Source organism: Myotis yumanensis, unplaced genomic scaffold (genome assembly GCF_028538775.1).
Source record: "Myotis yumanensis isolate MYYU_CA2020_CCGP unplaced genomic scaffold, mMyoYum1.0.hap1 SCAF_10, whole genome shotgun sequence".
NCBI lineage: Eukaryota > Metazoa > Chordata > Mammalia > Chiroptera > Vespertilionidae > Myotis > Myotis yumanensis.
In genome coordinates, this window is record NW_027223761.1 from 47,780,774 (window position 1) to 47,794,964 (window position 14,191).

General features: G+C 40.7%; 1 protein-coding gene and 1 pseudogene across 2 annotated transcripts in view; both read right to left on the reverse strand.

Annotated features, from left to right (window-relative positions):
- NARS2 (asparaginyl-tRNA synthetase 2, mitochondrial) overlaps positions 1-2,474 on the reverse strand; it is a 112,158-nt gene extending 109,684 nt beyond the window's left edge. For both annotated transcript variants that reach the window (XM_070425697.1, XM_070425698.1), the window contains exon 1: positions 2,018-2,474. In XM_070425697.1, the coding sequence (XP_070281798.1) occupies positions 2,018-2,158 (141 nt within the window). In that variant the 5' untranslated portion in view covers positions 2,159-2,474. The remainder of the gene's footprint in view (positions 1-2,017) is intronic.
- Positions 2,475-6,298: 3,824 nt separating this feature from the next.
- On the reverse strand, positions 6,299-13,612 carry LOC139018448 (eukaryotic translation initiation factor 4E pseudogene; annotated as a pseudogene).
- Positions 13,613-14,191: the final 579 nt, after the last annotated feature.

Sequence of the window (14,191 nt, forward strand, 5' to 3'; positions counted from 1 at the left end):
TGCCACTAATATCTATCATATTGCTGTAATTACTTGTTTTAGCCATCATACCAGGACTGTCCAACAAAAATATAATGTGAGCCACATAAGTAATTTTACATTTTCGTAGTGGTCACATTAAAAGTAAAAAGAAACAGTCCAGTCAGTGTGGTTCAGTGGTTGAGTGTTCACCTATGAACAGGAGGTCACTTTCAATTCCCGGTCAGGGCACATGCCCTGGTTTCAGGTTCAATCCCCAGTGGGGCGCATAGAGGAGGCAACTGACCAATGATTCTCATCATTGATGTTTCTCTCTCTTTCTTCCTCCCCCTTCCTCTCTGAAATCAATAAAAATGTATTTAAAACAAAATAAAAAGAAACAGATGAAATTAATTTAATAACCCCCCCTTTCTTTACTGCCTCCTCTGCAAACTCAGTTATTCTACTGACTTAGGCTTTTAGAAACAAAAGTTAGAAAGGAAGCCTTGCATCTACTGCTTTCTGATTTGCTCTCTAGCTCCTTTAAAGAAAAAAATACCCATCCACCTACTTAAATGGGGGAGGGAGGGAGATGGGAGAAGAATAAATCCACCATAGGTACATATTGCCAGATGTTTTCTAACCAAACATATACAGTATTCTTCTTCTTTTACTTGCTTCATCCTCAACCCAGATAAATTAGGCTAGATTGCCCCCTCCCCATTATTTCATTCATTGTAACCATGAGCCAGGCTCAGGAAGAGGGAGCACAGCTTAGAGTTTAAGAGCCTGAGCTCATCAGGCAAACTGTGTTCAAACCTCAGGTTTGCACCTGAAATTAAGTTTAATACTTTACTTAACCATTATGCCCACATTAACAATATGTAATCAATACAAAAATACTTTGCATTCTTTTTTGTTCTTCAAAATTGGTGTGAATTTTATTTACAGCACCTCTCATTTCAGACTACTGACATTCTAAGTGCTCAGTAGTAGAGCAAGTGTCAGGCAGCTACTATACTAGGTTGCACAGCACTAAAATGAAAGCCTCTAACCTAGGCACTAAGTCCTTTTCACCGTCGAGACCTTTTTAGACTAGCACATAAAAGGTATCATTAATGTATGTATGTCAAATTAATAGGTGAATTCAAGAAAGGATTTTGATTTGGATCATGGAAAGAATATGAAACCCAGAGAAAGGCAGAGGGGGTAGATTGCTCATATTGCTAAAAAACCAAGCCCATGCGAGGACAACAAAAGTAATTGTATCACTGTATTTCAGCAACCAGATACACAAACCACCCTGCTTGGCCTGCTCCTATAAGAGGAAATCTAGGTGCAGCTGCTGCAAATATTATTAGCAAGAGGAATAATAGCTAACATTTATTGACTAGATCACTGTTCTTATACCTAGTATCTCACTCAAGGACTCTTATTACCTTCATTTTTATAAGAGGAAACTGAGGTTTAGGCCACATAAGTGATATGCCCATAATTAGATTTAAATCTAGGCGGCCTGACTCCAGAGCTCTTTCAAGCTGCTACACTCCACTCTTTTTCCTAATTGCATTCTATATGCAAAGCCTCGTTTTAGATACCGAGATGGCTACACGTCGAATTAAAGGTATGGTAGTTGGACAAATATTCACGGTCAGCCAGGCGGGAAGACCAGGACAGGTAAGACGTGCTTTCTGGTCTCAAGGAGCTAGCTCCACACAACCACCATACAACTGTGGGTGTTCATTGCCAGGGCAAAGGGAAAAGGGGCTCCTTCGTTTACTTCGCTGTATGACTAACAAGTTTACAGGTAATGCCCTGGTACCGAGGGAGCAAAGTTCCCGCGCTTTACAGGCATCGCAACAGTTTTTGGGGAAAGTAATGGTAGCCAATGAGAGGAGAAAAGTGTGAACGCACACCATTGCCTGCCTGCATTTTCTAACTTCCCCTGCTGGTCGCTCTGACCCGACAGTACCAGGCAAGCCTAGATGTGGATGTGCCATATAAGTCACTAAAAAGAAAAAAACAACCACACACCATCACCCCCTTCCCATTCACCAACCTGAACCTTAACGCGCTCCCCACTCGCGGTCTGGACCCTGAGAGCGTCCCGCACGCTCAGTTTGGCCGCAGGCTTGGGTCTCGGGCAGGGAGCAGAGGAACAGGAGCGCAGGGCTCGCAGCAGGCACCGGGCCCCGAGCATCGCGGGTGGCCAGGCCCTCCCTCCTCGGCACCAGCCTGGATCCTAGCGGGTTCGGACCCTGCCTGTGGGGACCCTCCCGGCTCAGCCGCTCCCCAGTTGCGGGCCGCAGCCCGACCCTCAGGGGCTCCGAAGCTCCCCGGTGGCTCCCTTCCCCTTCGGCGGCTGCAGCCACGCCCCCAAAGAACCTGTCCAGGGTCCCTGTCCCCGAGGGGGCGGGGCGGAGACAACACAGTCAGCGGCGCGAGCCCAAAGGAAACCACGTGCCGCAGGCGGGACGCCCCACGGTCCCGCGTGGTTCCTAAACCTACGCCCTGACCCCCAGCCAAACGCGAGGAACCGCCGCCAGACGTCAGTACGCCAACGCCGGCGTCATCACGCTACGAAGAGGCTGGGAGGGAGCAAGCGTATTCGCGACTCCAGCTTACAGAGGAGGCGGAGCGAAGGAAGGGGCGGGACCAGGAGATGAGATGGGGCGGGGCTAAGGCCTTAAAGTCATAGGGGTTAATGGCTGAAGGAACAACGGAGCCCAATGGGGCGGGGTCTGAGAGTCTTAATTTCTAAAGTTTGCAGGCGATGAGGAGGAACAGTGAGAGGCAAGGAGTGACTGATGAAGGGGGAAAGCGTTCAGGAGACTTAGTTGGTGAGAGCATTAGCCTGCGGTTATCAGTCGTTCCTAAATCTGAGCACAGATATAGACAAGACATAACCCCTGCTCGATCCCAATTGTGTGGGATGGGACATCTAAACAGACAGGTGCCTAAAGCGGGGAATCAGTCCCCTGGCAGAGCCTAAGTGTGGGATGCCAGGCGTGGCTGAAGAAGGTAGCCCTCTCAGTCAACTCGATGGAAATCCCAACGTAGAAGGCTCAAGATTAATTTCATCTATTTTGGGTATATTTCTTTTAGGCAGAGTCCTTCCGTGTGTATAGGAATCACCCCAGCAGAGCTTGTTAAAATGCAAATTCCTGGGTCTCCCACCTGTTGATGCTGACTCGCTTTGAGAAACGCCACTTGCTCCATAGTTGGATCTTAAGTTTCTTCCTTTTGCTTTCAGGAGACCCTTACTTTGAGACTTGAACTTTTCTTTTTTAATATGTATTTATTGATTCTACTGGGAGAGGAAGGGAGAGGGATAGATAGATAGGAACATCAATGAGAGAGAAACATCAATCAGCTGCCTTCTGCACAACCCCCACTGGGCATGTGCCCCGACCAACAGGGAATTCTTGGTTCATGGGTCAACACTCAGCCACTGAGCTACACCGGCCGGGCCTGAACTTCTTTTCTTATATTATACTAGAGGCCCATTGTATGAAATATGTGCAATAGTAGGCCTTCCTTCCCCTGGCTGCCAGCACCGGCTTCCCTCCAGCACCTGGGACCCAGGCTTCCCTTGCAGCCCCAGCTTCGTCCAGAAGGTTGTCTAGAAGGATGTCTGGTCTAATTAGCATATTACACTTTTATTATTATAGATTCCTTGGTTGATTCTTGTATGTGCCCTAACGGGGGGCGGCGGGTGGAACTGGCAACCTTGGCATATCAAGATGATGCTCTAACCAACTGAGCTACCCAGTCAGGGCTCCTGAGCATCTTTCAGTGTTTGTTTTCATTGGGTTTTCTTCTTTGGTAAGTTGATTAAGTCTTTTGCCCATTTTCCTACTGAGTAGTCTTTTTCTAATTGATTTTCTTTTTAATCTATACAAGTTTTTATGTTTATATTTTAGTTATGAGCTCTTCTAATGTTTTTATGTTTATATTCCAGTTATAAGCTTTGCAAATATCTTGATCCAGTCTGTTGGTTGCCTTTACAATGGTTAATGGTGAGAAAATGGCTGAATGAAAGCAAACCTTGGTATTATTTTGTCCTTTGCTTTAGAAATGGTGTTCAGTTCTTGAAGAAAATTAAGACTCTAAAAAATTACCCTTTCAATTTTTTTTTTCAGCAATGTAAGACCAGCATTTCTGTCATTTCTCCAGTCACTCTTATTTACAAGTGGATTTTTTCCCCATTTAAATGTTTATTTTCTTACTTTTTTTTGAGTTGCAGCGTTAATGGCCCCCTGTACAATTTCTGCTGGTCTTCAGGGAGAAATCCTACAGCTTAGAACTTCACTGTATGCTGTTTGAGGCTGATTCTGGCGGTTTACAAATATTTCTTGTGTATAATTAACCTCTTTAATTTCACACCAGAACACAAGATAACTCATATAATAGGCAATACAATCTGAGCTGATCCTCCTTTATTTATTTCTTCTTTGGGATCACATAGTGCTTCAAAGATTGAGGTTAGCTTTTCAAAATTCCTTTAATGGACATGTTGCTTCATAATGAGCACTCCGTCTTGTCTGAGAAAGCCTTTTTATAGCCTGCACCTACATTTCCACCTACATTTTGCAACATTTTCCATTGATGAGGTGAGACTGAAAAGAATGGACAATTTCCCCCGCAAAAGTCTCTAAACGTTATACATAAAGAAGAAACACTTCCAAAATAGTAAAATTCCACATGTTCAGCTATATTTTCCAGGGTGGAGTGCTTTATCACAGAGTTTTAGTTTATAACTGAAAATAAAAAGCAGATTGGCTTTTGGTAAGTGTTATTGTTTGAAAATTCTCAACAGTTGTGCACCCCTTGTTGCCTGCACCCTGGGCAGACCACACCCACTGCCCTCCCTTGGTATTCCACTGCTTTTAAGCATGGTGTTTTCTATAGACTTTTGGCAAATACTTTTCATTTAAGAAAGTGCCCTGCATTTTCAGAGTATTACTACTCCCAACCCCCAAGTAGATGGTCAAATAGGTACATAATCTCATAATTAATGAGAGCTCTTTTTGGAAAAGTATAACCACTGATTTAAAATATACACATTATAATGGGAGAAAATTTTGTCCTTATGACAAAGAATTTGGAAGAGAGCATTTCCAGTAATCCATCTGACCATCATTATTCACCATTGGTCTAAAACTAATAAACAATTATGTAAGCACTTAAACACAAAAAGGAGATGAGTTACAGTTTAATAAAAGACACTAGATCAAAGAGGAGGGGGCTAGGACTCAGGCAGAGAGAGCAGTTAGGAAGTTACTGCAATAATCCAGAAGAGAAACCAGTCTTACAGTTCTTACAGTGGTTGGCACAGGGTTGTAGTAGAGGGTGTCTTAAGAAATGCTCCAATTCTGGATGTATTTTGAAATAGAGCCAACAGGATTTCCTGAAGTATTTGGATGTGGGGTATGAAACATATGTCAAGGAGGACACCATGATTTTGAACTGAGCAAAGGAATCATGAAGTTGTCATTTACCAAGATGAAGACTGGGGGAGAAGTAGGTTTTTGTTGGGGGCGGACACTGGCAAGATTAGGAGTTTGCTTTTAGACATGTTAAGTTTGAGATATCTTTAGTTACTCAAGTGGAAAATTTTAGTAGGCCATTGGACATATGAATCTGGAATTCAGGAGTCAGTTTAGGTTGGAGATAACTTTAGGAGTAATTGGCATATAGGTGGTATCTAAAGTCATAAAACAGATGACATCTCAAATGAAGCCAGTGTAGGTAAAAAGAGAAAAAACAAAAGCAAAACAAATGAAAAAGTGAAATCAGAATCACTAATGTCATCAAGTAGGGAAACAAATAAATTAAAATCTAGTGGCTACCAGCAAGAGTACAGCAAAGACAATGCTGTAAAAGGAAACAAAGAAAATTGCTAGAAAACTGTATGCATCATACTCTTTCAAACCAGCAAAATATGCTCCTGAATACAATGGGACATAAACAGAATTCTTTTCCTGTAAGGTATAGAAACACAAGTTCTTTTTTAACATTGTGGATGGGTAAAATATGTTTGTAATAATAATTCTTCTAAACTATTACAGAGTGGGCCAGAAACACATTAATGGATTCTGGGGATGATATGTACTGTAATTCTTTGATTGGATAAGTGGATATTCTAGCCAAAAAAAAAAAAAAGTGAACACAGAAGTACAAGACAAAGGTGAATGAGACTTCTCTTATATCTTTGCAACACTTAGATGGAAATCAAATTTAAATGCAGTCCACTCTGCTTTTGAAGAGGCTTTGGCTCAGCTCCCAAATCTTGATTGCTTGACGCAGTCTCCTATGAGAATACTCAGAAGGTGTTTTCTTAAACAACAAACCTATTTTTAGTGGAGGAGCTGCTCTTAGTAGCTATGTCTGCATGGGGCTGATAACCAATCACTATCTTTGGAGGAAGTCCTAACCTTTCCTTGTATAGCATGTATACCCTCTCCATATGTGTAACAGCATCTCTGTTTTCACATTCAGTAGTCCATATTTCTATCTTATCACCCTTCGCTTTAACATTAACAACGGCTCCACATACATCAACACTGTAGTCATCAAAAGATTTTCCAATAAGGCATAGCAGTGTCTCTAGCCAAAAGCGATCCAGTTCACTTTGTCTCTGCTGTTTGTTCAATGTAATTAGCCATCGTCGTCCTCGTTTGTTTTTCTCATCTTCCCACATAAGTTTAATACCATCCTAAAAGAGTGAGTAGTCACAGCCAGGCATTAAATTACTAGATAACTGGATATGGTTGTACAGAGCCCAAAAGTCTTCAACAGTATCAAACTCAGAGATCAGCCGAAGGTTTGCTTGCCATGTTTTGCTTTTATCATTGTTAAAAAACCAGAGTGCCCATCTGTTCTATAAAGGATGTTTAATATAGTGTTCTGGGTTAGCAACCTCCTGGTTAGATTCTGTTTTCTCTTCTTCTGTAGGCGGGGGATTAGGAGTGGGGGTGGTTTCCGCTTCCACAGTTGCCGTCTTAGATCGAGGATATTCTTTTATATAACCATAGTATAATGATAAAATTCAGAAATTTTAAGACGAACTAATACTATTTTATAAGACACAGTCCATTTTTCTGGTTACACAAATTTTCCCAATAATGTCATTTATATCAATTGTCCCCTCGATCCTGAATCCAATCCCAGATTACACATTGCATCTAGTTGTCATGTTCTTTTTTTCTCAAGTTAGCCGGAGTTTATCTCTGTTGCTTATAACCAAAGAATCTTAATGATACAGTTTCTTCCTGTTGTTTCTAACCAAAGAACCTTTATAATATAGTACGTTACATCATTTCACTCTAATCAACTCTTCTAGGTATTAAAATTCCTGTTTTACAGATGAGTATTAGGGGGCTCAGAGAAGTTAAGAAACTTTCTCATGATGAAAAAGTAAGTTCTAGAGCCAGAATTTAAGCCTATATATATATATATATATATATATATATCATATATATATACTTTCAAACCTCTGCTTTATTCCATTTCAGGACTGGTAGATAGTGGTAACCACAATCCCTGAATTCAAGAATCTTATAGGCTAGTGTGGGTAAGAGATAGATAGCAAATAATTACAATAAATGGCAGTAAATTCCACCATAGAAGTATGTACAGGGTATGGCTAGAACATAGTCAATGAACTTATTTCAAATATGGCAAGAAATATGGATAAGGTTTCAGTAGCAATAGAAGAAAATAAAATCAATTTTCTCCCTTGATACCAACTGGGTGTTTATAGATTGTCTATTGTCCAAAGTATGATTAATATCAATGCTGATCAGCTCACCTCCAACATATGCTCAGGAAGTTCCCTGTTTAGTTGGCTAACATAGTTAACGTTGACATTTGCTAGTACAATATTACCTTCTGAATGTTAGGGACCCGAGTAGTTCCTACATCATTTCAATTCTCACCTGGCCATTTTGATTAATGTTGACATTACCCAGTTCTGACATTTAGCTGTGACATATTGCTAAGATCCTAATCTGTAAGCTTGCTTAAAATCTGCTCTGTTTAGATAGTTTTAAAATATTGACATTATAAAAGGCGTTCCGAAGGTAAAAGCGTCTGATCCCTTCAAGAAATCTAGAGCCCTTTCCCTTCTCTTTTTGTAACAAGTCAAATGAAAAGTAAGCATCAGGCGGGAAGAAAACCAGAGCTTCAAAATCAGAGCAAATAGCGTCTCCCATTTTGTGGCTTCAGTTTAGGAGCTGGTGACAGAGAAAACATGCAGAAGTCAGGAGCTCAGATGGCATCCAGGGAACTGAGGCTTGAACAATGATGAGTGTTTTCAAAGTAACAGGAAGGTATTAGCAAATCAATGGACCCTTGTGCTGGGTCAGGAGGCTGAGCATTTGCTGGGGACCCCCAAAAGGACCTGGGCAGTTCGCGAAGGTGAGGAAGAACTAGATAAGCATGCATGGATAAGATTATTTAATTTGCATCTAGTAGATATGTTTTCTTTTAATACTCAACTCTCATGTTAAGTTGTGCATAAGTAACTTGCATAAGTCAGTCCTCAAGTAATGTTCAATTGGCAAGCTGAAAGTGGGTAACAAGACTATTTAATGCCGGGAGCCGGTCCATCCTTGCTGCTTGACACAGTTGCTGCAGAGAAGAAACATCTGCACAGCATATGTTTCAAGGGACCTGGCATATATGGCATACTGTTCTTAATATGTTTGCTCCCCTTCTTGGTGCTATGTGTTTTAACCAAGGTCACCTCTCCCCGAGAAAGGTTGTTTCCGAAGGTAGGGATTTTTCCCTGAAGTTAGGGAGGGGATAAAACCCCTTAACTAAATGCCAGGCGGGTAGTTAATCACTTTAACTACAAACAATCACTCTTAAGCTACATAATCTTTTTTGCCTGGAATGGAGATAAGAAACGCCCTAACCTTTGGAATAGAAATTGACAGGATTAAAATCGGCTGGTATAAATACGGATGTAACAAGACGATAAACATCAGATCCACATCAGATCCACATCAGATCCTCGTCAGATCCTCGTCAGATCCTAACCAGAACCTAGCCAGAGAACATGGCAAAAGATCCTGGACAGAACCTGGCTACAGAACTTCACTGGAGAACCTAGACAGAACATGGCAAAAGAACCTGGATAGAACCTGGCTAAAGAACCTGGTGACTGAACCTGGCTGGAGAACCTGGAGAACCTAGCTAGAGAAGCTAGAGAGAGAACCAAGAGACAGGACTTGGCTGGAGATCCTAGACAGAACCTAGAGACAGAACCTAGCAAGAAAATGGCAAGAGAACCTGACTAGAACCTGGCGACAGAACATGGCAACAGATCCGGGCTAGATCCTGGCTGGAGAACCTCGCTATGCTGATGAACTGAACCCTGTCTCCGTGTCATTCCTTCTTCGCCGACTCCGTCCACACCTTTGGGGAGCCCTGGACCTGCTGGGGTTGGACCCCAGCAATTTTACATGGAAAGATGTATGTTATTGGTGGTTTGTGGGATGCATTCTCACTTCTCTCAGCCTAAACCAGCGATTCTCAACCTGTGGGTCGTGACCCCTTTGGGGGTCGAATGACCCTTTCACAGGGGTCGCCTAAGACCATCGGAAAACACGTATATAATTACATATTGTTTTTGTGATTAATCACTATGCTTTAATTATGTTCAATTTGTAACAATGAAAATACATCCTACATATCAGATATTTACATTATGATTCATAACAGTAGCAAAATTACAGTTATGAAGTAGCAACAAAAATAATTTTATGGTTGGGGGTTACCACAACATGAGGAACTGTATTAAAGGGTCGTGGCATTAGGAAGGTTGAGAACCACTGGCCTAAACTATCCTAAATAGGGACACGGGTGACCTGCCACCAGCAGATGAAAGCCCTGGTGTAGGGTTGACAGACTTATTAAACGCTTACTGAAGAGTTGTTGTGGACCAGACCTTGTTTAAGGTTCCTGATTTGGGCAGGATCGCTCTAAATTCAACGCAAAACAATGGGGCACATCTTCCTTTTTAAAGTAACAATGAATCAACTGTGTGGTGATCTAGTACAGTGCCTGACAACTGACTGTGTGAAATTCCTTGCACAGAATAATGATGTTGGTGCAATGATAACAGCAACCACCATCTATTGTGTATGTGGTAGGTGCCAGTTCCTGTGCAAGATAGTCCACACATTTTATATCACTTAAAACTCACTTAGGAAACAAGACTAGGGTGCCCACTATCACTAATTCCACTCAACATAGTTTTAGAAGTCCTAGCCACAGTGATCAAACAATACAAAAAAAATATAAAAGGTATCTAAAGGAAATAACACACCCATTATTTGCAAATGTCATGATACTGTATATAGAAAACCTTAAAGACTCCACCAAAGAACGATTAGAATAAGTAATTTCAGTAAAGTTGCAGGATACAGAATCAATATACAGAAATCTGTTGCATTTATATACATCAATAATGAATGATCAGGAGAAGAAATTAAGAAAACAACCCCATTTCCAATTATATAAAAAAGTATAAAATAGCCAGGAATAATTTTCACCAAAAAGGTGAAAGACCTGTACTCTGAAACTATAAGACATTGGAAAAAAAAATTGAACAAGATACAAAAGATGGAAGAGTATATTTTGCTCATGGATTGGAAGGATTAGTCTTGTTAGAATGTGCTGACTACCTAAAGTTATATATAGAATACATGTGATCCTAATATAAATACCAATGGCATTCTTCTCAGAATTAGAACAACGAATCTTAACATGTCTATGGAACTGTCAATCAATCCCAGGTGTTTGACTCTAGAATTCATGTTTCCACCTCGAGACAGAGCATGTTCTTCCTCATTATCTGAGTCAGGTGTGCTTTCTGATTACAGTATCAACTGTGTGTGAATGGGAGCTCTGAAGGGGATGCCAGGTGCTGGGCAGTGTGGGTAGGCATGGCCTAGGGAGGCAATAAGGGAAGAGCCCAATTTCAGATCCCAAAGACTCAAATGTGATCCACACAGACTGTCCCTATCACACTCCCATTACACATGCACACATGAAAGCTGGTTTCTGTGACACTGAGAGACCTCTGGTTTTTCCTAGAATTTTTCTCTCTGAATTGTGTGAAGGTGTTGCCTGTCCTACTTCAACAGCAGCCCACACTCACTGAGCGCCCCCTCCGGGTCAGCTCCACAGCTGGCAATGGAGACACCGGTCTCGGTTAATTCTCTCGGGCAAAGTGGTTGAAAGCATGGATGTTAGAGTCAAATTAACTTCAAATCCTGACACAGCTACTTACTAGCCGTGTGATCTTGGACAAGTTACTTAACCTCTCCTGTTCTCCAGTCTTTAACTGTGAAAAAAAGTGACTTTGAGTCAGAGCAGGATAATGATGGCATACATTTTCAAAAACATTTTAAACAGCGTTACTGAATTGTAATTGACATACTGCACATATTTAAAGTATACGATTTGACAAGTTTTGACATAGCTATACGCCCATAAAACCTTCACCACAGTCAAGAGAGTGAACATGTCCATCATCCCTAAAAGTTTCCTTGTGAACTTTTTATAATCAGTTCCTCTTTTATATCCTTTATCATCACCACCCCCATCATCCTGTTCACAACCAAATAGCCACTGATTTGAAAAGCGAAGATGTCTTGATAACTGATCCCTTTATCACTCTGTAATACCCCCATTGGTCCCTGATAATTTTCCTTGCTTTGAAGTCTGTTTTGTCTGAAGGTAATGTAGCTACTCCAGCTTTCCGTTGATGAGTATCAGCATGGTAAGTCTTTTTCCATACCTTTATTTTCAATGTGTCTTTATATTTAAAATGAGTTTCTTGAAGACAACATATACTTGGGGCTTTTTTTTTTAATATACTTTCTGACAGTCTGTCTTTTATTTGATGCATTTGGAACATTAAAATTTAAAGTGATTATTGATATAGCTGGTTTACTATCCATTTTATTTGAACTATTTTCTATTTGTTTCCCTTATTCTTTCTTTGTCTTTCACTCTTATACCATAGCAGTCAATCATTTCACTTAACTTTAAGCTATCATCACTGAATACATTATTGGTATTATTATTTTGAATAAATTGTTATCTGTTAGATCAATTAAGTATAAGAAAAATTTTAAAAATGTTTTACCTTTATTTATTCCTTCTAGAATGCTCTTCCTTGCTTTATGTTGATGTGAGTTTCTAACCTATATCATTTCCTTCTCTCTGAAGAACTTTTAACATTTCCTGCACAGCAGATCTACCAGTGACAAACTCTCTCAATTTTTGTTTGAGGAAGTCTTTACTTCTCCTTTCCCTTTGAAAGAGAAATGTTTACTGGATACAGAGTTCTTGATTGGTGCTTTAAAAAATATATATTTTAAACACTTCACTCCACTCTCTTCTTCCTTGCATGGTTTCTGAAGAGATGTCTGATATTATTCTTATCCTTATTCTTCTATAGGTAAATATTCCCCCCTATCCTGTGGCTTACTTCAAGATTTTTCTTTGTCTTTGATTTTTCTGTAGTTTCAATATACCTGTGTGTCATTTTTAAAAAAAATTTTGGAATTTATAAAAAAAAGCTTGATGTTTTCTGAGCTTCCTAGATCTGCAGTGTGGTGCCTGCCATTCGTTTTGAAAATTTATCAGCCATTTGTTACTTCAAATATTTCTTCTGTTCTTTTTCCCCTGTCTCCTCCTTCTGGCATTCTATTGCACATCACATGTGTTATACCTGTTGTAATTATCCCACAGTTCATGGATATTCCATTCCATTTTTCTCCCCATTCTTTTTTCTTTTGCTTTTCAGTTTGGGAAGTTTCTGTGGACATATCTTCAAAGCAGTTGATTCTTTCCTCAGCTTTGTCCAGTTTGCTGGTGAGTCCTTCAAACATACCTTCATTTCTGTTATTTTTTTAAAATATATTTTATTGATATCAGAGAGGAAAGGAGAGGGAGAGAGAGATAGAAACATCAATAATGAGAAAGAATCATTGATCAGCTGCCTCCTGTACGCCCCCGACTGGGGATCCAGCCCGCAACCCAGGCATGCACCCTTGACCGGAATCGAACCCCAGACCCTTTAGTCCGCAGGCCGATGCTCTATCCACTGAGCCAAACCGGCTAGGGATGTAATTTTGTTTTTAATTTCTAGAATCTCCTTTTGATTCTTTCTCAGAGTTCCCATTTCTCTGCTTACATTACCCATCTGCTTTACCTGTTCACGTTTTCATTAGAGCCCTTAGCATATCAGTCACAGTTATTTTAAATTTCTTATCTGATAGTTTCAAATTTTCTGTCATATCTGAGTCTGGTTCTGAAGCTTGCATTGTCTCTTCAGACTATGTTTGTGCTTTTTAGCAAGGCCTGCATGTGAGAGAGACACACCGATCACTTGCCTCGCGCCCCAATTGGGGCAGGGGTCAAACCTGCAACCCAGGTACATGCCCTTGACCTGCGACTCTTTGGTCAGCAGGCCAATGCTCTAACCGCTGAGATACACCAGCCAGGACAAGGCCCCCTCTTATTGATTAGTTCATTCATTTAACAATGAACTTCCATTTACTAAGAGTTCTCAGTTCTTCACCCAGGCTTGTGTTCCTACCTTTTCCTTTGCGGAATTACCTGTGTCGGTCATGACTCATCAGCTGTGGCCCTGCAGATTCATGAACAGCCCCCCAAATGCCAGCAGGCTTGGAAGGCAGACATTTATATTGTTTGGGATTTGGGATTTTCCAAATTTGGGATGTTTTCAGCTTCTCTTTCTTCAAGCACATTTTCTGCACTGCACTGCCTCCTCTCTGTCTCCGACTCCAGTGACACAAATGTTAGACCTTTCGTGTGACCCCACAGATCCTCTCAATCTATCCAGTTGTTCCAATTGGACACTTTCATCAACCTATCTCCAAGGTCCCCTTCATTCCGCCATATTGAGCTTATCCAGTGAGTTTTTACTAAAACGTGTTGTTCATGTATTTTTTAGTTGTAAAATTTCCCTTTGGTTCTTCCTCATCTCGTTTATTTTCGAGACTTTCTATTTTTCCATTTGCTTCGTGAGTGTTCGCCCTTACTTGTGGAGCACTTTTTGTCTAGCTGCTTTAAAGCCTTTGTTAGGTAATTTCAGCAACTGTGTCATCTCAGTATTGGCCAAGTTGAGATATTTCTGGTTCTTCATATGCCAAGTATCCTGAATATTTTGAATATTATGTTATGAGGC